Source organism: Plectropomus leopardus, chromosome 12 (genome assembly GCF_026936395.1).
Source record: "Plectropomus leopardus strain MGB_pleo_1.0 chromosome 12, ASM2693639v1, whole genome shotgun sequence".
In the NCBI taxonomy this organism is placed as follows: Eukaryota; Metazoa; Chordata; class Actinopteri; order Perciformes; family Serranidae; genus Plectropomus; species Plectropomus leopardus.
The window spans coordinates 28,028,016-28,051,190 of NC_142187.1; the positions used below are offsets into that span (position 1 = coordinate 28,028,016).

The following is a 23,175-nucleotide window of genomic DNA, read 5'->3' on the forward strand; positions in this document are numbered from 1 at the left end:
CAGGCAGTCCTAAATGCGGTAAATATTTTTGTGATTATTTTTGAAAATTTGTTACTGTTCAGTGTGTTTTGTGGAATGGCTTTCTAAATCATTTAATGGTTACGCTTAGGAGAACTTGACAAACAGAAACAAAAATAAGACCTATAATCACTAAAGACTGTACCTAAAAATGCAGTCTCACTAGGCAAAGAAAGCCAGAAGGCTAAGGGCACTTGTACCCCGCACCAACCTTAAGAAAACTAGCACAGACAAATTTTATCTAATCTCGTACCGTTTTATGTCTCCCCGCAACAGGTGCTCTGGTTTACCAACAGTTAATGCCAAAGACATCCAGGTCAGGATAACAGCAAACTTTCATTTGGCAGTTGATGTGTCATTATATCCCATTAGACATTTGTTCTTCATTCTTTTGGCATTTTTTGCCTTTATTAGATAGGGCATGAGATTGCTTGTGTGAAAGGGAAAAAAAGAGAGGGGATGATACGCAGCAAAGGGCCACAAGCTGAAACTGATGTTATCCACTGAGCCACCTGATGCCAAATTATCCTCCAAATTATCTCATTGGTGAGTCAAAGTTGACTAAATTCCTTTTAAGTGTTCTTGAGATATCACTTTTACAAGAATGAGACAGATGCAAGTTCAGCATGACCTTGACCTTTGACCACCAAAATTTACTTTGAAGGAATCCCCTCAAGGTCTCACAGGCATGGAGGCATGATAAAACAGCAAACAGTTTGTTGGCAAACGTGGCTTAATTTAGAATATATTTTGTATCAAAAGAAAATGCTAATAAACATCTAAATGTAATTGTAAAATGTTATCTTTGCAAATATGCTTTATCTGCCTCAAAACAATGCAAGTTAGCTCGCCTTGTAACATATTTAAATAACTGCATTGACGCTGGGATGGTACCTTTCAAAGTGATCCCACTGGCAGTCATTTAGGATCCATAGAAACTTAGAAATTTGTTATGTTTCCTGTCTTGACCAGCAGCAACAGCGTATTTTGCAAGCCATCTTAATCTGCATTTCATAGCTTTTGAGATACCCAAATCACTTCAGAATTGACATGATGTTAACATTTTTGTTAGCTATTTTCTCAGTATTGAAGGATAGCACAAGTTCACCCTCAGCATAAAAAACCCCATGGCTGTGTATAACAAACAGGGTGTGGCTTTAAAGGGGGTAGCATGTTACTGCAGGCAGAATGTCCAAACATGCCAAATTATTCGTTTGTTTTCTGCTTTTTCAACATGCATCTGTTTGATGAAGTGATAACATTGTCTGCTTTTTGTTTCACTTATGGATAATGAGCATTGTTGTCAGTTTCCTTCAGTAAAATACATCTTAAAGTCTGTTCCATTCCCACCGATGTGGGTTCTGCTTTGAAGTTATGCTGCTGTCCACGCCCCCTGCAAACTGGACAAAGACAAAGCAGAGACAGCACACTGACTTGCAGTTATGCATGCTTATTTCTGATGCAGTATATGCTGTTTTGATCTGGTCATATTGAGTGAAAATATTAAAAGTTCATTATCATTTTCAACATTAAATAGTATCCTGATCTTGTATTGAGATTGTGTCTTTGCTCATCCCTTTGTAGCACACAACAAAAAGTACAGGCAGTGGCCATCCACAGACGGCTCAGTGAGGCCTATTGTTGCCATAATGCTTCTTCAGAACTGCTGAATGCGAGTAATTATATATCGTTCAGCAGAACTTATTTAATAATATATAAACATTAATCCTAAGAGACAGGGTGACATAGCCCTAAGCCACACAGTCAGGCAGACATCAAAAAGCAAGCATGTTGGATTTTTTTTTGATTTTAATGTTGCCTTTGCATGCTGAATAGGGCCATCAAAAATGAGGGGAAATGCCAGGAGGAACATAAAATCGGCGAAGGTTAATGGAATAGGTCTGTCCTCCTTGGCCCACACCCTTAACTCTTGGCTTTCGGAGGCAGCAGAGTAAGCAGGCTCATGTATGTGGCCGTCACAGAGGGATTAATTGTTTGACTTAACATGTATCAGCATATCGGAATTATAATTACTTCTATACTGCAAGTGGTTTTCCTTTGTGTTGTTGAGTTAATTACTATAGCTGTAGACTTTATGATTTGGTCAATTTGACAAAATTGAAAAAACAGATGTGTGCCTTTTTGAAAGAATGCCATGTTCAAAGAGGAAGTGGTCTCTGTGGATTCAAGAAGTGAGCTCTAGGGACACTGGTGTTGAGTAAGACGTCAAAACCTAAACAGGTGAAATGTGCTTGTACAAACTGCTTAGTAGGCAAAGCAATTGAGCAACGTCAAATTCCAATCTGGGTATAACATGCTGAATTGCTAATTTTGAATGGCTTCCTCCATATAAAGCTTGTGTTTCTTTTATCTACATTACACCCCCCCCCCCCATTTTTTATGCTAATGCAGCCAAATAAAATTTTTAAAAAATGTGTAAAAGCTAGCATTTGGTTTAAAATGCATATAGAATATAAAAAAGGATACATACACGCATGTTGCCAAAGACAAAATGTAACTGAGATATCTCATTAAAGCATTGCATCTCATTGATGCATTGCAAAGCATCTCATTGTCTGCCACCCACTTTGCCGGTGCAAGTTGTAAATGACTCTTACTGTGTACATCTTAAACCTGTTTCCTGTAGTTAGTAGTTGAAACAACTGAAAACACCTTAAAATACCCACCCTCACTTGGCTTTGGCAGGGATTCACCAGCAAACAGAGCATTACAATCCACCATTGTCACCGTCTTCTACCCAGGTTTACTGAGTCTTTCAAGATATTGGGAACCCCTTCTGTCTTTTAGTTGTCTAAAAGTTTTCTTTTGATATTGTTTGCCAGCATTTTTTTTTCATAAAACTGAGGTTTAGCTTCAACCAGTTGGAATCACAGGTTGATTAACTTGCTTTGCATATTTTTTTCAAGTGTTTCACCTAGTCCTGCCCAGCTGTGCATTGATTGGATAGTACTAAAACTCCAATTCCAAAAAAGTTCGGACAGAGAGCAGTACAGAGATTTGCAAGTTTTTCAACTTGTATTAATTGAATACAGTACAAGTTATTTAATGTTCAAACGGATAAACTTTTGTAAATATAGACTCATTTTTTATTTAATGCCACATTTCAAAAATAGTAAAGATAGGGGCAACAAAAGGTTGGGAAGGGTCTGAAATGCTCAAAAATACCTGTTTGCAGCATTCCACAGGTCATCAGATTTATTTATATCAGATTAAAGTATCATGAGTCTAAAAAGCCACATTCTCAAAAGGCCCAGTTGTTTACAAGTAAGGATGGTCACTAGCAAATTGTTCAACAGTTTAACCCTTTGAACTATGCAGTAGAAATGGTCTGCCAGTGCCTGCATCCGTATTGCTTTTTGTGATGTAATTTCTTATAATATCTTCAAATGCTTCATATCCCTAAAATCTGTACAACATAAGCTAAAAGGTTATTGAAGTCAACAAACAATGAGAATTGATTGAAGTATTGAAATTATGTCATGAAAAATGCAAAAATGTGATGTTTTTCATCAGATTTTATTAATTGAAAACAAAACATTCATTAAAAACATTTTTGAACATAGAAACAGAAACAAAATGTTTTATTTAACATGCAGTAAGTGAATTTAACATGAACATTATTATATTTTTGATATATGCTAATTTTTCTTAAAGCAGAGTACAAAGGCATTGTGATAAATAATAATATATGTGCATTTGCATGAAGCAAGCATATTTGTCCACTCCCATATTGATAAGAGTACAAAAAAAAGGAATAATAACGCTTAAAGGTACATTTAGAACATATAAAAATCTGCAATTAATTTGCAATTAATCACGAGTTAACACAACAATATTTTGATTGATTAAAAGCCCTACTTTATATATATATATATATTATATATATATATATATACTACATATGGATATAGCCCCAGTAGATTCTACTGGCGTTTACATCACACAGTTATAACAGGTGCAGGTTTCTCCTCCTCTGCGTTTGCTACATTGGTGGTGACCATACCAGGCTGGTACCGCTCATTGTTGATGAAAAGTGGGTTGTATAGGGTGGATAACTTTTCAGGGATAGGTAAGCGGCGGCCAGATTTCTTAAAGAGGAACAAGGCGATGGCTGTCCCAATGGCAATTGCTGTGATGACTAGCACAACTGCCACAATGCTGTAGCCACGGATTTGAGGATCCATTGTTGGATTTACTGTACAGAGTAAACAGGTGGATGATCAGCCATAAAAACCCCCAATAAATTATTAGGCAAATTAAAATATTGATGTTACTTACCAGTTGTCTGTGGTGCTTGTTTTGGTACTAGAAAGATAAGAAACATGGTGAAGAAAAGCCTTTACAAAAGGCATATCATTTCTGTATCATTTCATTCACACTATACCCTATTGATAAATCAATTCAAACAAAGATCTCTTTCTCTCTCTCTCTATATATATACACATAAATCTTTAAGATATTTTTTTTTTAGCCCCTTCAGCTTTATTTGATAGCGCAGCCTTAGAATGAAAGAGGCAGAGAGGAAATGGCGTGCAGCAGAGGGCTGAGGTTGGAATCTGAGCCACAGCTGCTGTGGCGAGACTGTGGCCTCAGCACATGGAGCGCCCACTCCACCAACTGAGCCACGGGGCGCCCCTCATATTTTTATTTAATTTTGTTATTTCAACACTTTAGACAAACTCTGGCCAATTACAGATGATGATCTCACCTTTGGCTGCTTTGCAAATATATGCTCTGTTATAGCGCTGTGGAGCTGCTGTCCATGTCCCATCTTTAACTTGAATCAAAACATGATCGTGATTGTTGCCTTCGGGTTCACCTTCACGCCAGTTCGTGTAGTCCATGGCGGTTTTATCCAACCACTGCCAAGTGCCTTGGAAAAAAGAAGTTTATTATTTTTTCTCTCCTTTAGGTTTCTTTTTGGAACAGATGTAGCATTTCTTTTATTTGATACTTTCTTTAAATTTATAAGGGAAATGGAAGTATTTTGCAACATCAAAGCTTCCATATGTTCTTCTATAACCTATCACATATAACTTCAATTATTATTTTTTGCTTGAAGTCTGCAGAAAAAGCTGCATACACAATATTGACATTTTGTCACCTTTCTGACTTTTTTGTTTAGTTGTTTGGGAAAACTGTGACCAATGCATTTCACAAAACAGATCCATATTTCATACAAATGTATAGATTGATGCAGCTATATAAATTCATTATCCATTTGTTGTTAACCAGACATAGTTACTATGCCCACAGTTTTCTATTTAGCAGGAATTTATAATTAAACCAAAGTAATTTTGTAACCTCCCTTTTTCAGAATTTCTCTGACAGAAAGATAATTTTTTTGAAACTCTATGTTCAAGTGTAGCTTAATATTTCTTCTCATGAGAAATAAAACATTGTGACTGTACCTCTGTGAGTTTTATATAAGCCTATCCAGAAAGAATGTTCACTGTCTCGATACAGCTGAGCATTAACTTTGATGAATGCTTGCTCAGTAGGATCCTCAATACTTGCAAGAGTTCCCCCTTTAAAAACAAGCAAACTGTTAAAAAGTTGGTCTTTAGTAAAAACTGAACACAGATTGATTAAGAAAATCTATAAAAACATCAGGAGAGAGTCCTTACCATACATTGCACATTCAGTAGATGCAGATGTCCACTCAATCGTGTCTGTGACAAAGAGGTAACAATGAGCTCTAAATGGTAGCCAAACTTTCCTACTTGTATAGTATCTTTTTTCTTCTGAAATTTCAGGACAAACTCCTGGGAAATCGTGTGACTCTGTTGGTGGCACATCTGTGAATGAGAGAGACTATTTATTATGTAGTAAATGCCTTCAAATCCAATTTTAGTAAGCAACATTGGACAATATTGTAGAACAAGTAAACATCACACCTAAAACGAAATGCAGTGGTGTTACAATTGTTGCAATGCAACAGTTGTAACCATATTCTAAACAGTTAAAGGTAGAATGTAAGTTGACACTTACCAGATAATATTTAGGATAAGTCACATGAATGTATTAAAATTTACATGAGCCTTACCTGTAGACTTCATGCAAATGCTGCCTAGCTTCAAATTGCAGTTAGCAGTCTCCCACTCTCCATTATCATTTATACACACACATGGATTGGCTCTTCTTGGTTCCCAGCTATCCCAGTAGGTTGAGGTCACATGCCAGCCATCAATATATCTAAAATATCCACCAGTCTGAAAGCAAAGATTGGTCAAACTGCATTCCGCATCAATCATTCAAAATGCAATCTGTTGTTTTTTTGTCTGTTTTTTCAATGAAATTTGTTTTTTTGTTTAAATGTAATAGTCATACACGCATGCCTCCGATTAAAAAAAAAACAACTATTAACTTGTCTCCAACACTGCTGAAAGTCTATTCAGTGTTTTCTATTGTTAAATTACGTATTCATATCAGTAATTACAGAATACAATTTCCAAAGACAGAAACTTAAGTTTGAGAGACTTTCTGTCCCATACCTCCTCTTTGTTCAGTCCAATCCACAGAGGAGCGTTGTGATTCAAAACCAACAAGTCAGTATAGATCTTTGTCCACTCATTTCGCAGACTTGCCAGTTTGGCACCATCATTTTCACAGTGCTTTTTGGCTTCATCCCACTTCATTGGTTGAGTAACAATCTTGATAGAGTCATTAAATACTTTGACATAGTCAGTAGAGGTTGTTGGTTCAGGAGAGTCTGGGAGAGATGGGTCTGTTTAGGGTGAGAAATTAGACAGATTTTAGATATCCATCTGTTTAAAAGTATGGGTTTTGTTGTCATTATGTAAAAAAAGTTATTATTCTTTCCCCATTCTCCTGTGAAGAATAAAATTACTTCAAGTCCTTGTCTTGGTAGACTAATTGCACCAGGGGACCTAAACCTAAATCTAACGGTTTTTGGATAAAGTATTTTCCTTTGATGTAATGCATATGGAAAACAGCCAGGGTTGAAAAGTCAAGCACAAAGTATCCTCATTAAATAGATAAAAACAAGATAAAAACAAAATCTTGTTGGAGTTATTGACAAACCAACAAATCCCAAACACATGTACATTTACATGAATATTGTCCCAGTCAATGTGAATTAAATGCAGGCCATAGGAAATGCATTGAAGAGTAAGAACAGAGGATAGACTCACCAGCATTTTGAAGACAGATATATCCATTGGTGTCATTGCAGGACTTTTTTACCCACGTTCCAATACGACTGTTGGGATTGGTAGTTATCACAACACATTGATTCTGGTAAAACACAGTGATTGTGAGGTAGAGCCCAAAGTATGGTGTGATTAAGGTGACTGAAAGCATCTTTACCATTAAAAGTTAAGAGTAGACAGCCCTAATGTTGCTGCTAACATGTAAATTACCACCTTGAATAAACATGATGAGATAGCACAGACAGAAAATATATTACCAAAAATACTGATGCATTTAATTCATCAAAATTATTAATGAAGGTTGTGTGTGCTCTAGATATATTGCCAACTTGTTGTGAAAGTTTGATGTTTGCTTCAAGTCAAGAACAAATGAGGTGGTAATGCACATCACATTTGAAGTATCAATATTTTCTTACCTCACTGTCACCATAACGGTGACGCATCTGAAATTGAAAATCAAGATGATGAAATATTTTGCAATACAACCCAATTTTTTTATCCACATATAATACAGATGCAATGAATTGATCACACCACTGAATAACCATTGTATGTACAGTTTTTTTAAAGTCTAAGTTCACACAGTTAGGCCTAAGTATATTTTGAATTAGGTATCGTTTGGATATGGAACAATTATAATTTTTTGTTAGGCGATTAAAGTAAAAGGTCACCCGCTAATTTCACAACATTAAACAAACAAACAAACAATTAACATTTATTCTCATTTATTTATGGCAACAGTTCACTTCATAAAGTTTATACAACCTTTAAACTATTTTCTTATTTTTAAATCTAGTTGTCAATTTAGTTGTTTAGCTGTTTTTTCTCAGACATATCGTTATGGGTGACATCACTACATCCACACTATACTCCAAGACTTCACTCTTATCTGCCTGTGTCTGTCTCTACTCACAAACTTTGGGATTTTAGTAGAGAATGCAATACAAAGTAAGACACTAGATGGCTTGTTAAATTCATAGAGAAACTGTCACATTTTAATTTAAAATTGTTCCAGACATAGCATATCAATACTCAAAATTACCAAAAAAATAATAAAATAAAATAAATAAATAAAGCATAGTGTCCACTTACTTCCCTCAAGTTGATGAAGCCCACCGGTCGCCCATCGGTCCACAGAAAGGGATTGCCTTTAAGGCTATACAAACCAATCCACAAGTCTGTGGTCGGTAGCTCAGCCATTTCCATAATCAAAGACACTGAAAATGTAACACATTTTGAATGTATCATTTATTACCTTTTAATTTCCTAGTTCTGCCTACATTTACACAAAATTCGACATGTAGATATGTATGTGCTGTTTAGCACATTTAAGGATTTGTGTTTCAGTACTTTTTGGGTTGCACTGTGGATCTAGATATTCCTAAACACCAGTTCAGACCAAAGATTTGCAAACAGATGAACTAAAACATGCAACTAGTCGTACTGCCCCAGTATGCCATGTAAAGACCTGCCTGATCACACCAAGGTGAAGTGATGAGACTGCTTCTAATGCTCATTTTGTAGCTGAATATGATTTGTAGCTTCATAAAACATAAGTGGGGATAGTGATAGTAGAAACTTTGCTACAGTTGCATTTTAGCGTGAAAACCCAGACGGAGAGCAGCAGCAGCAGCTCACTGTTCAACACCGTGGAAACAGGGACTGTTAAACCTGTTAATAGCCGTGAAGATGTAAATGAAACATACTTGGCGTGACGGGGGGAGTGTTGTCAGAGAATGCCACAACAAGCAAACCCACTGTTTGCAGATAGTTTATTGACTTAGCCAGCAGACTTTAATACAAGCCGTTTGTCTGCTGAAGCAGGTGACGTGCATTACATTCTAAAACCAGCCACGCGCTATTTGACAAACTCAGTTTCAGGTGACACCATCAGCAAGCCTGAGTCAAATTGAGACAGGTCACTCCAAACCACTTCAACCTCTTTTTGCAACACTCTATAATAGTTTCCTCTCATTGCAATCCTTGGTCTTTAATGGTCTTTAATCTTATTATGTTTTTCTTGTAAAATTATGACTATTCATTCATTAATATTGCAATTTTTTCCCTCAAAATTACAACTTTATTTACATGATATGACTTTATTATAATAATGTCCTTTTTTTTCAACTTGGCTCTAATACTTATAAATTGTAAAATACAGCCCTAGCCAATAGTATAGTTTTAACTGGATTTAAAAGAAAAAAAGAAGATGGTTTTATGAAAAAACAAACAAGACACACCTTGCACATGTTTTGAGGTAATTGAGGCAAGATTTCCTCCCATTGATCTGCATTGTGCTCTTGCTTCAAACCATGTTGCCCTCTGGGTATGAATAATGCTGTAACACTTCAGGTGGAGAAATAAACAGATTTGTGTGATAATTTAAAAGAAAAGTAGTTAATCTAAGGTCCATGTCATGCAACACCAGTTGTATTTCCATACTGCCAAGCAACTATTAAATTTTTTTAAAAAATCTTTAAAAATCTGACCTTTGAGTCAATTTTTTTCCAATTATGTGGACAGCCACCTTTCAGAGGTTTTGGTGTTACACTGGCCTTGGTAGGTGATGAGTCACTGCGTTTACAAATGAACATGGTCTCATATCCACAATTATAATCATGCCAGAACCCTGAAAGCAAAAATAAATGAATACATGATATAAAATTAGATGAATGGTCTAGCATTGACACTTTGCATTCTTAATAAAATTCATTACATGAAATTGTGTTGTTTGAGATGAATCCATGCAATGGCACACACCCAGAGACGGAGTAATGGCAGCACAATTCTCATCATTGTTTTTAAATTCAGGTTGATTTTCATCCCACCTTTGAAACACTACTGGAGAACCATCCATCCACCTAGTTGAAACACAATAACATCAGTTAAAATTTAAAAGGCATATATATGGCACTATTTTATTTTAATTTCTTATTTGATTATATGATGTAAATTGTTATATTGTTATATCCCACATGTAACAGCAGACATTCAAAGTTAGTAACTAGCTGGTAAAGATAGTTCAGTTATTAGCAGGTTAAATAGATATTTTAGGAGAACAGAACTTATATTATTTTGCTCACATTTATTTAGTGGTCATATTTTTTTGATGGCCATTAATAATTAATTTCTGTCAAACTGTCTGACTCAGTATGGCTTAGCATCACTGGTTTTAGGCCAACCAAGCAGCAATAATTATTTCAAAAATTTACAGTAAAAGTACAAACAGCGCAACCCCAGACTGTACATGAAGATGGTTGATGCATTCTATTTCCTCCCATTGCGACAAAATGAGGCCAAAATGTCCTGTGTATGAATGCTGCAATCTTGCGCTGGTGACATTATTTGGAGGCAGAGTCTTTGCAGTATTAACCGGGCTGTAGCTGCATAATTGGGGTCCTGCTTATAAACTCACCCATCTCAGTACCATTGGTCTGCAAGCACTCTTACAGACAGACATCTGTCAATCATAACATCACGTCCCTATTTTATAGTATCAGAAACCTATTTAAAATCAAACTTATCACACTCCTGAACCTACACAGACATGACAGAAACTACTTATCAGCATGGAAGCAATGTTTGGAAAAAATCTATTTGTAACACAACTTTTTTTCTTTTCTTTTTTTTTAAGCTTGTCCTCATTCCCATCTGCTCTCATGGAGGGGTCAAGGTTCATATTCTATTATACTATAGCCAGATACGATGTGGCGATCGAGATGTTTTGACTTTGATTTTGAGGATCTTTATATATAATCTGTGAACACACTTGACTTATCTGGTCACATTATCTACATGTCACATAGTTTTGATAGTTTTCTTTAACAATTCTCATTTAAATTTAACCCATTATTCATCAATGAAATCATACTCACCGAGATGTTCCATCAAGATCTACGTCCAGGCCTATCCAGTAAGGACACTTGTCATCAGTTTTTGATATCTATATTCACAGACCACAAAGTAAATCAAGCATTACTTACATAGCAATCTGTTCTGAGCTTAAATGTCATAGCTAACGATAAGTGTCATTAATGTCAAGTAAAAGTCATTCCTCACCTGTTTCCATAAAAAGACACTTTCAGCTTCACTGTTGATAATTACCAAGTCACTATGTTTTCTTTGGCAATAGTTTCGAGCGCTTTCCATGCTTGTTCTCCAAGTGTCAATATAATACTGAGATCCATTCCATTCTAGCCACCCGTCTGAGTTCAAGTGGTAGTCTGAAAAAAATTAGAAATATGTAATATTTCACAGTGCATATGTAGATTCACATTTTGGTTGCAGAAGCAGCAAATTTAAATCATGCAATAAAAAATAAGGTTTGTGCTAAAAGCATATTTGCAGTTTTTTTCTATATGGTTACATAGGCAAATGGCCCACCTACCTGGAGTGACAGGAGCTGGAGATGGGTTTGGAGTCACGTCTATAAGGACATAAACAGAGGAAAATAGACTCAGAACACTGATAGGGCCTTGGATTGGCAGTTGGCAGAACCAAGCTGAGAGTATAATGAGAATATAGCTGTTTCCCAATTCAGTTATTATTAAAAAAAAGTTATTATTATTATTATCATTATTATAATCCTTGCTGTGGCGGCTGAGGGTTCAATTCCGTTTGTTATATGTCTTCCCCCACCCTCTCCCCCTTTCCTCTCCCCCTTTTATGCTGTCCTTTCCCAATGAAGGCAAAAAGCCAAAAAAAAGGAAATATTTAAAATAAATAAATAAAAATGGAAAGCCTTGTTGCACTGCTGTGACCCATTCATGCATCATGCAACCTTAAAATTCAAGGACTGCAGCCCCTAAATTAGGACACACATTTGCTTAGCCTAAATAAATTTGAATTAAATATTGTTAGAAGGTCAAGAATGCTGAGATAACATGCTCGTCTTTGAGACTGTGGTAACCAAACAAAACAGAAACAGTTTCAGTCCCTCATTTTACCTTTACGGATCTGGCACAGGTATCCATAGGTACTCTCACAGTGCACATCGCTCCAATACCCATCCTGCCCGTTACTATATAACACGACGCATGATTCAACATTGTTTCTATTGTTTGGCTCTCCATCCCCCCAGTGTTGGAACTGCAGCTGTAAACATAAGCAAACAATAAAACACACTGTGATTTACACTTCAGTTTCAACTATTAAAGTAGAAAACTGTTAACTCACTGGGGATCCATCACTCCATACATAGCCCGTGACTGGATCAGGGGCACTGAGTCCAATCCAGAAATTTTCATAGCTAAAGTTGACAATAATTACATCATATGGTTATTATATTGATCATTCAAGCTTGTTTTAAAAGTATTATAAGAACACTTTTGCCAGTACTCTGCTTGACACCAGCGACCATCATTCACTGCAGTAACCAGTTTTGTATTTTCTTAATTTTGCACTGCGTCAGGTCACACTGTACCTTTTTTCTAGGATTTGCATCTCATCAGCACTGTGGATGCTCAGCAGGTCTCCTCCAATGGCCCTGCAGAAATCTCTGGCTTCGTACCATGTCCTCGCCCCTGAAGATGAATAATGTCTAAAAGCCTTGATCATAAGAGAAAGAGGTTTAACGTGGTGTGGTAGTGTGGTGTAAAAACAAGCAAACAGTGTTTCATTGTCTTTACATTCTTTGTATGTGCAGAGTTTCCCTATATGCACCAGGCAGCGATTTTCTCTGTTCACATCCCTTCAGCCTGCTACCTGTTTCTGAGGCAACGAGTGCAAGTTGGTGTAAAACTATATTACTCTAGGGTAATCTTCCTTAATAAATCCTTCCATTGTCTTAATTATGGTCAGCTCTTAAATTACAATTAGGTATTTTTGAGCTAATCATAACCGTCGTACTGCTTAGAATCTCAGTCAATATATATTGTTACATTCTTGCAGGATTTATAGCTACTTATCAGTTGCTTTATTTAACTTGCTGCTCAAAGCATAATCTCCACCACCAGCTCCTCTTACAGCAGCTCAGTGTCTCTCCTTCCCTCTCTTCGCTCACAGTGTGCACCCAGTTCGCTTGAGAACTGCTCATGTAAAATACTTAACAGTTGACTGCGCTCCCATGGGTCCAGGAGCAAAAGCCGTTAATCTGAAACTTACATTGCTGATGCTTGAAATGTATGAGTTTTGTATATGTAACTTCCCCACTCCGTCTTCATTATCTGTTGTGAATACATGGTATACTCTCTAGAGCTCTGAAACCCGCCCTGGCCTCTGCACTAAGCCACAGATGTTGTTTGCATGTTTTATTTTCTTAGTTTCTTAATATTGAACATGTCGTGTGCTTTAATCACACCAAATTTGACACTGCGTGCCATGGGTCCCCAGCAATACAATTGCCAAGTGTCAAGTAATTTGGTTCAGTTGTCAAGATATGGCTAGTATTATTCCAGACACTCAAGCTAGAGCGGATCAAGGTAATCCGTTCCAACCCAGTATTTTCTGTTCTCAGTAATGAAGACAAATCCCAATCTCGTTATTTGCATTATAGTAAATTATAACGACAAGGCGATGCCCTTTCTTTCCTGCTTTTTAATATTGCTTTAAAACCTGTTGCAGTAGGGATGGGTAGGGATGGGTTACCCAAGTATCAAATGTACAATTTAGATGACCTGTTTAGAAAACCTATTTTTCCAGGTAGCTGAAAGAGATCTCCTGCTGCAGCACCATCAGCTCAGTAGATTCCAGCTTGAGCAGCTCCTTTTGGGAATTGTGGACCGCTCTGAGTTGTCTGTTCTTACTTGTCAAATCTCTCATTCATAAATTGTAGGATTTTGCCAGAGACCCTCTCCCAAATTAATGGCAGTCCACATCACCACTTTTACCTTGGCCAGGAGAATTGCTGCTAACATTGTTAGAAGGAATATCCTGGCCACGTTTTTTTTGCCCCCGATCCAAGTCACTTAATATTGAATATCTGCATTTACTGAGTACCAAACTGATTCTTCTATTGCCCTAGATAACACGGCTGCACATTGCACAATCTAAGTAGCCTTCACTGAAGTTATTATAATCAATCCAGTGTGTAGCCTGTGCTTGATGATATGAATAAATTAATAGTTCTGCAATCCATTAGTATATTATTATTTTTGAAAGTCATACATTACAAACCCTCTCTTTATTCACTTTGGTCTCATCTCTGTCTCAATAAAATGTCTCTGTCCCGAGTATCCCCTACTGTTTGTTTCTTCAGTGTAGTCTATGTTCTGAATGAACTGTATTCCACTGATGGTTTCCTTTTGTTGTCTTCACATCCTTTGGGCAGATTATGCTTAATTAATACGTATGCCATGTTGGCTTTAATATTACTTGCAGTGAGGTTGTTTAAGCACTGCACCACTCTCCTCTTCTCATGCACTTGTAGTAGACAACTGACATAAATTAAGGGATCAGATGCCTTTATAAGCTAAAAAAAACTGATCCTGAATAGTCAAAAAAAAAAAAAAAAGCCTTGATTTTCGATGTTTGAGATTCGATAGGGACATCCCAAATTGTTAGCATCAGCAGAAGTGGAAGCTGTTTAGCTCCTGAGGCCAATAAAAAAAACAAGAAATGAGACTGTCAGAGTATTGATTTTAGAGATTGACAAGGGGAAGCATCTGCATGCATGTCTCTTTCATGCACTGCTCAGTAGTGCCCCCATTGTCCTAAATTTTTTGCTGAAGCTCCTAATATTTCTGTATGGTAGCATCAGTGCTACTAGTAGAAAATATTTAGTCTTGAGTCCTGCTCAGTGCCTGTAGGATATCTAACTGTTGTATTAAGATAAAAACTTTCATCATCCTTAAAAATGAAGCATTTTTTATTCCCCCAGTTTTTAGAGATGACTGTACCTTATAGCAGTACTTTCTTGTTCCTATGCGTGTCCAGTCGGCTGCACATCCTGTAGAGGAAAAAGTGGGTGGTGCAGGGGTTAAAACTGCCCCCTCTGCCAGGTGTTTGCAGATATATTTCTCCTTATTGGTGCAGGGTAGCACATCCCAGAGGCCAGCGAAAAACCCAGTTGCCACGGCAACGCAGCCCTGTTTGTCACCTGTCATTGTCGAGTGAAAAATTGTGAAATGTCAAATGTTAAACCACTTCTTGCCACATGTTATATGTTGAGTTTTGAAAGACTCCATACCTGGCATTTCTGCATTCCAGTGAGTAAACTTCACTGAGACTTGGTTGGTCCACACAAATTGATCAATGTTTTTCTGGTTTGAGAGGCCTAGCCAGAAGTATTTCTCTGGTCTCATCCCCACCAAGCTGACGAGGAAGGCATTATCCACCCTGGAAACATCTGCACAATTAGGATTGCAGGATTTCAAATTTTGTAGAGTAATAAAACCATATATTAATGATTCTGTTTAGAATGTGTTTTTAAATCACACATATGTACAATGGGGTTAAAGTAAAAATTCTTACCCATTTGAAACATCAGCTAAGTAAGACTCTGAGCTCTTGCAGTCGTCTTTTGCATCATCAAAAGTTTTGGTCTGTCTCCCCATAAAGTAGCAGTACGAGCCATGTCTTCTCCAGCCCTCGATTTTTGAGAAAACAAAAATAGCAGTGACGGAACATTTTAGGATTTTCAAACATATGCCATAATCAGCAAAAATTTAAATATGCTATAATCCACCATGATGCTTTAAATGACATATAAAGTGCAAAGTTGTTAACTGTTTTAATTATATTTAACGATTCCTAGTATTATTGTTTTAATTAGATAACCATTTGGAGAAACTTTACAACACGCTAAAAAACATGAAGCCCTGTAATATTCAGTGGTTGTTTTGCTCTTGGTGATAATAATATTTATCTGTCCATGTATCTGATCTGTCTATCTGGAACTAAAACTTGTGCTAGACTGCAGTCACCAGATAACTTGCTATCGTTGTCTTCTCTGTTGTACTAATTCAGTACAGTGAATTTATCAGAGGTTTGCAGAGCTGAAAACTGTTGTATTTTCTTTTCCCCTAAAGACAACCAAAACTTTGCATATGTGGATGGACGGATGACGAACTGACCGACAGGACGACAGATAGATGAAGATTTTTTTGGAGATACACTAAAAAGTGAGTAAACTTAACACACAGTTTTGCAGCCCACATCCTTTGCCACTTCATCTCCGCTGGGTTTTGAGGCACTATTCTTCATACAAATGTAGCCGTGTTTCTCCTCACACACATGGTCAGCCCAGTTTCCATTCTGCAACAATTTACCATTAAATATTTTTTTATATGGAGAGCAAATATACTGGAAACACACAGTGCACTGGTAAATCAAATGTCAAACAAAAACACATGTCTTAAAACTGTAGAAATGTAATGCTATGATTTAGCTGCAGATATGTGCATTAGACAATAGAAGACAATATATTAAATTCTATATTAAATTAATATTAAATTTAACACGTACAATTAAGTAAACTGATCTGTAGCTGCAAAATCAGCATTTTTCTGCTTGAATAATCAGGTTAAAAGATATAATCAGATGGTAATTTCTCTGGGGCTTTTGTGTGTGTGTGTGTGTGTGTGTGTGTGTGTGTGTGTGTGTGTGTGTGTGTGTGTGTGTGTGTGTGTGTGTGTGTGTGTGTGTGTGTGTGTATATTATGTGCATTTTCATTAGGTGAATATGTACACATGCTCCTTACCTCTCCCTTGATGAGAACACAGTCCTTTAAATTAGTGGAGACAGCAGGTTTCCCAAATTCCCAGCTAGTGAAGCTGACAGTAGAGTGGTCAATCCACTCAAACAGACCTTCTGTCTTCCTGTCATTCAGTCCAATCCAGAGCTCATCGGCAGATGCTGCAGACATGAACAAAATAAAATGATCTTATTATAGCAGAGGCAGGCCACGTTGTCTGAATTTAAGACTGCTTACACTAACGTCGTTGCTAAGAAATAATTCTACAAATATTATATTGACCTTTGGCAAAAAAGTGCAGAGATGCTATATTGGAAAGCAAATGCCATGCATGTATTGGGTAGAGTACTTGCTTACGCCATCATCTAGTAACTAAAGTGGTAATAAAATAAGATCTACCTTTGTGATAGTTAAACAAAGCAGCTCATCATACTGCTAGAAAAGAAAAACACTAGGAGGATTTAAGGGGTGCTCTATGATGTCCTCAAAAAAGAACTTGCATTTGATTTTATTATTTTCACGTACTGTATCCAAGTTGAGAGATGACAAAACTTTGATCCTCCACATTGCTGATGCTGACCAGGTCCCCTCCTTCATTGCGACACACTTGCTGAGCATCAGGCCATGTTTTCTGAGTACGATTGAGGTGGAAGCAGTTGCCTCTGTAGGGAATCCAAGGTCTTGAACAAAATCCTGTCTCGACAGCTGATCATAAAAAAACAAAGATGGAACAAAAAATATAAGGACTTAATGCCAGATGTGCAGTAAAGCTATATGGTTCTGAAGAGACGAGTCGGCAGAGTGGAATAGATCTTTTTTTTTTACCTTGTGTAGGCAGTACCTCTGCCTCTTTACTGTAGCAGATGTACCCAAGCTTCTTGCTGCAAAGTGAACTTTGCCAAGAGTACTTTACAGCAGGATCAACAACTGCACAGTTTTGTCCTGGGTTAGAAGTTGGATGTCCTAGAACAGGATCGCAATCATATTTGTCATGTTGGATTTGCAAACAGCCTCTCATCAATCCACATTTTTATCTCAGTTTCATATTCTAACACATAATCCCCCCCAAAACACAAGTTATGTTTATGCTCGACATTTAACAAAATAGAGGTCTCCATCGCTCTCTATGTTCTGTGGATGTGGTCTGCAGGTGTGTGTGTCTGTTCAGCCTGTTCTCGTTCCCAGGTCATCAAATACTGACACTTCTGTCTCTCCTCTCATTGTGTCATAACAATGCCAAAGGCACTCTTTAGTATCTCTGAGGCGCACAGGAATATCAGCTGAGTCTAACGTGAACCCATCTGCAGCATTACTGCAGCATTGTACTGAGAGTAACTGAATAAAGTGACCAGCAAAGTCTGTGAGGGCGAAAATGGAAGGCTGGTGGTGGGTCATACAAAACAGGACAGCAGCTTGTGGCATGTGAGAACAGTTTTTCGAACTGCAATTTACAAATCCTGCATTGTGTACCTTTGATATCCAGCATTACAGTTTGAATATATCAGAAGAAAAAGAACTGAAGTAGAAAACAAGCTTACCTGAGTCCCATTTCAGATAGCGATAAGGCCTCCCATTAGACCATTTCCAGCCATGTTCTGGATCCAGAAACAACCCGGTCCAAAGCTTATTGCCTTCTTTACCTAATAGTGCTATTGGGAGCATGTAAAAAAATAAAATAAAATATTGTGGCTTTCCCTGTGCCAGTAATAGTTGGTGAGACTCAGAGTTCCTGATTATTTTATACAGCACAGCACATCCATGAAAATATTCAGATGCATCATTGCAAGAAATGCATTTAAGAATATGTTAAAATAATATCTTTTATATAGAGTGCTTTTATGACTCAAATTAATTTATAGATTTATTAAAAAGCGTAATGTTTTATGCACCTAAATACATACGCCCTTTATCAACACATTCAGTTTAGAGCCAAGGTCATCTTACCTGTAATGTAAACCTGCTCGTGAGGATCGGTGATACTGAGCAGGGAGGCACCCTGCTGTTTGCAGCTGGCTTCAGCCTGAGGCCAAGTCAGAGCTGCTTGTGTGTTGAGCTGGTAATAGGCTCCTGTTGTTGGGTGTGTAGTCCAGCCATCTCTCGCTTTAAGTGTATATACAAAATATGAGTATGTTGTATTTGCTACAATGTATAAAACTTTCTTCTTGTATGGTTAATATAATTTTGTCTTATTTGCAAGATGTGGCTTTATTTAATAATAAGCTTGTGGCATGTTCTAAATTAAATGATGCTTGTGGGTGATTAAAAAAATAATTGCATCTCATGTCAGTATTTCCAACTTATTTTTTTTAACGTTTTTTACATTTTTGCCCCGGCTGCCATTGTTATGCCCATCTGCAAGGAGCAATGTCAGAAAAACACATATTTGTAGGGTGAAACTGCTTCATTCAGGTTTTTATTTATTTATTTATTTAATTTTACCAGTTTTAACTACCTAGTCCTTGTGTGGAGAGGAGGAGACCTCTGCCAATAATTCCTCTCCTGGTAAAAAGCTTTTGACCAGTGAACACTGGGAAAAGTCTAATCTAATTCTAAGTTTCAGCTGGTTGCAATCTGTAATCGTCACTATTACATGCCGCTGAATCTCCCTAAGTTACATACACTGAACTCAAAGCAGTTGTTAATATAATTAATAAATAGCTTGAAGAGTAATATGTCTCAGTGAATGTGCTTTGGTGTGGCTCTCTGGACTAAATGGGTAGGGGAGACCAGCAGCACAGTCAGTCAACCAATCATCAGTCAGGCAGAAAATTAAATGTACCGAATAACTGATTTTGTTCTCAGTGATTTAACTTGATCACTTAAGTTTGTTTTGAGTTTCTTTGTTTGTGAAATTGACGGGAAAAAACAAAGTGAGTTTATTCCAGTGTCTAAATTGTCTCTGTTCATGACACTTATGCTCTGCAGTCTTAGCAAGAGCCTTTATGAAAGGTTTTTTGCGTTAGCAGTAAAATAAGATTCATATTGGTGAGATGATAGCAGTTTGAAAAATAAAACGAACTAATGTTACTGTCAGATTAGTGAAAGCCAGTTAAGTTTAGATCAACTTATGTTTTTGTTTTGTTTTTTCACTTTCATTTTATCAATCTTGTGTACATGTAAATAATTTTATTTACAACATTGGCTTGTGAAAGCTTTTGTATTTCATTTATTTTCAATCCATAATCACCAGCATTGTGATTATGGCATTCTCTCATTGCAGAATAAAAGAACATACGTTTTAACAGGTACTACTCACAAGTAACTGGGCAGTATCCCCAACGCTCACTTTGATATTTGGTTTCAACAGCACACCAAAGTTTCCTTTCCGGAGAGTCAAGCGCAGTACAGTCTGAGAACCACTGGTCATTGTACTGGAAGGGAAACATGCATGGCAGCCCAACTGCATTTCCACCAATGGCATAAAGCTCTAATATGTGATAAGAACATAGCAAAGATGAGTGCAGTTCCAATTAAAACGTAGGAGACACTTATGACTGTATGACATATGTTAAGAAAATAGCAATATTTGGGTTACCGTTTGCAAGTTTAACCTTCTGTTGGATAAACCTAACATGTAAATTACATTTTTAACATAATGTCCAAAAGTCTGATGTTCATAATTCAATTTTAATATTTTAAATTATATTAAAATAGTTACCATGTAGTGTGGACAATGCAAATCCATCAAAACAACACTGATTTATACTGTACCTCTGTGTGTTCTAGCACAAGCACCGTTGAATGTTCCTGAAATTATGAGGTGGTTATTGGGTCCTATTTTTTTGGAGAGAGCTGCCGTGTTGTCTGCAGTTAACTCAATGTAGAGCTCTTGGTCTTTGAGGGCGAGCACGGTTTCATTTTTGCATTGCCACTTTTGGAGGTCGCTGTGTTCATCGCAGTCATAAAGGCTTATTTCACTTCCCACACTTTTCCCCTCGGCTCCCAGGCACTTATTCCTTTGTTGAACCAGAAGTCGGTCCCCAGTTGTCCAACGTACGTCAGTGCATTGGTTATTTGTTTTAACCAAACAAAAACCAGTGTCCTTGTTTGTTAGCTGGAATGGTGAATCTGTTGAGAAAGAATTACACACTTTTAAATGTTTATTACAAAAAGAAATTGGAAAATCCCTTTAACAACTGCACAAACTATCACTGGGGTTGGTTTAGTTGCTTGTAATTAAATGTTATTATGGCTGCCCCTCGACAGACAAAGGCCTGAATCATCAGTCGCAGATGCAGTTGTCGTTTTTTTGTGCAGTGTATTTCTGGGGACGTTTTGGTCTACAGATTTGAGAGTGGCAGAGTGAGTGCTCTTGACATGCAGGCTACTCTTTGCTGCTGCAGATATGCAGGCAGTGACATGATGGGAAAGAGAGACCGCAACATAAGGTGACGAAGTGGTTAATTTACAGCTTAAAGCAAGGTAATACCATACAGTCTATGGCTATTGTTGATATCTAGTGTTGTCAAAAAATGTTGCTGCATATTTACGATTTGTCATTCATGCTGATCACTTGTTCATTATGTGACGTGGATGCCGCCATCAACTGGTTTTCCTGCAGAGGCCATTCAGACTTTGAAACAAATTGTTAAATTTTCTTATTGTACAGTATTATGTGATTTGACTGACATAATTCTTAGTCGGGTACAGCTTTAAATTTTTGCATTCAACAATAATACTGAAAATATAAATACTTCCAGAATAAACAGATACTCTATAATCAAACAAAGTCCTAATCATCCTATGTCTAAAAAAAATAAATGAAATTATTTTTCACTGCAGCCACCTTGATACTGAACTGTAGCTAATACACAACAAGTGACACACTTTGACAACATACACACTGGCACACGGTTAGCGATTCAGCAGTCTCACATTACAAAGACAGTACTCATCTAAACAATCTCAGTTGGAATACGATACCATCTAAAGCCAAACATTGCAGTGTTTGGATGAGGAGCATAAAGGCTGTACAGGTTATCTTCATTGCTGATATTCTTCTGAAATGTCTTACGGCTGAAGACTTCATCCATGCATTTCTCAAAGAGTTGTGCAAGTGATTTTCAAAAGTCAATCTCAGTCGTACTGAATCATCCCGTGTCCTGGTGAAAGTGTTGTGTAATAACCAAAACCAGGAAGTGCTGACTTTTTTTTTAACTTTGTCTCCGTAAGCAAATTCTTGACCTTGTCAAGAATTGATTGCCAGAAAGTCCTAAATGCTGCACATTTTTTTGTGGTTAAGAGAGTTTTAAACATTAGTTACTGTTCGGTGTGTTTTGTGGAATGGCTTCTTCGATCATTTCATGACATGGCAGAATACATCTCAGCAGAAACGATTCAGTTATATGATGAAACACTGTTGGCTCAGTATCACTCCAGAGCACACAATCATGAATTTGATCATAGGGCTAGGTAGTTCAATGAGGATCAACAGACTGAGGATCAACAGACAAAAGGAAAGGTTTTACTCTTATTACTTTTCTTTTACTAAAACACATTTTGCATGAAAACTTCATGTGGTAATTATATCGTGAGTGTTGAGTTTTAAACTTCTGCTCTCTGCAAGTGGACAAACATAACAATTAATGCAGTATGAAATTATTGGCCACACCAGTTAAACACAAACTTTCATAAAAAAGGAAACTGTTTTGACTGTGACCACACAAGAAAGGCTTCCTTCACAATATCGCCGTCTTTGAATGGCTTCTTGTGTTTAGCAAGGACGTGACTGATGTGAAAGGAAGCAATAGTTGCGGCCTTACTCTGGGTCTTTGGTTTGGTGAAGATTGACTGCCGTGCTGCAAGCTGTGCTTTCAAATCCCGCACTTTTGTGGAGCGTAAAAGCGTCTTTGCAGGGAAATCCCTCTCGTAGCTCCCGTGTATCGTTTTAAAATGCTGCTCCAGATTCCCTTTCTTTGCCAACGCCACCGTTGCATTGCAGATCAGACTTTGGATGAGAATTGAATGAGAATAAACAAAAAAATAATCTTCCTCCCATTCAGGGTGAAAATGGTAGGTCTTCGCTCGTTTCCCCTCAGCCATGTTAACATTTAGGAGTGCGTAACCGCTCTGATCGCTAGCTGCTAGCTACTGTTGACAGCTGTCAACTTCCTGTCAAACTTCCTGTCACGAGCTACCGTAGGTTAAAGGTGACTTACTTTTTTGTGTTTAAGAGACTGATGCATAGGCAATGACTCATGATAGGCTGCAGTGTACATTTAATACAAAATATAACACACACACACACCCCAAAAAACTTTTTTTTTTTTTTTTTTCATTTTTTCCTACACCCCTCGCGGTCGACTTGGGATCAGTGGTAGACCGCGATCGACT

At 37.3% G+C, this 23,175-nt stretch overlaps 1 protein-coding gene across 3 annotated transcripts; it reads right to left on the minus strand.

Moving 5' to 3' along the window:
• Positions 1-3,536: 3,536 nt before the first annotated feature.
• LOC121950864 (macrophage mannose receptor 1-like) lies at positions 3,537-23,155 on the minus strand. Of its 3 annotated transcripts, none has more exons than XM_042496946.2 (31): positions 22,605-23,155; positions 20,554-20,910; positions 20,099-20,269; positions 18,787-18,942; positions 18,381-18,491; positions 17,668-17,805; positions 17,368-17,547; positions 16,849-17,003; positions 16,290-16,403; positions 15,621-15,736; positions 15,337-15,485; positions 15,047-15,246; positions 12,634-12,758; positions 12,387-12,459; positions 12,158-12,305; positions 11,599-11,637; positions 11,271-11,434; positions 11,087-11,154; positions 9,972-10,072; positions 9,701-9,840; positions 9,452-9,557; positions 8,304-8,428; positions 7,628-7,654; positions 7,194-7,296; positions 6,534-6,766; positions 6,086-6,251; positions 5,667-5,837; positions 5,451-5,567; positions 4,748-4,912; positions 4,318-4,344; positions 3,537-4,234 (listed from the first exon to the last, which is right to left on the minus strand). In XM_042496946.2, exons 1-31 carry the CDS (start codon positions 22,882-22,884, stop codon positions 3,978-3,980), a joined length of 4,482 nt encoding a protein of 1,493 aa, XP_042352880.2. In that variant the 5' UTR covers positions 22,885-23,155; the 3' UTR covers positions 3,537-3,977. The 3 variants fall into 3 exon arrangements, with proteins under 3 accessions (XP_042352880.2, XP_042352881.2, XP_042352882.2); XM_042496947.2 differs by lacking the exon at positions 22,605-23,155 and adding an exon at positions 21,766-21,938; XM_042496948.2 differs by lacking the exons at positions 3,537-4,234; positions 4,318-4,344 and having other exon boundaries at positions 4,775-4,912; positions 5,451-5,584.
• Between the last annotated feature and the right edge of the window lie 20 nt (positions 23,156-23,175).

Coding starts and splice junctions, on each gene's coding strand:
- LOC121950864 (XM_042496946.2), bottom strand. CDS start 22,884: ATGGCTGAGGGGAAACGAGCGAAGACCTACCATTTTCACCCTGAATGG. Junction 20,270..20,553: donor TTGTGCTAGAACACACAGAG/GTACAGTATAAA, acceptor ATCACATATTAG/AGCTTTATGCCATTGGTGGA. Junction 4,913..5,450: donor CTTATATAAAACTCACAGAG/GTACAGTCACAA, acceptor CTTTTTTCCAAG/GCACTTGGCAGTGGTTGGAT.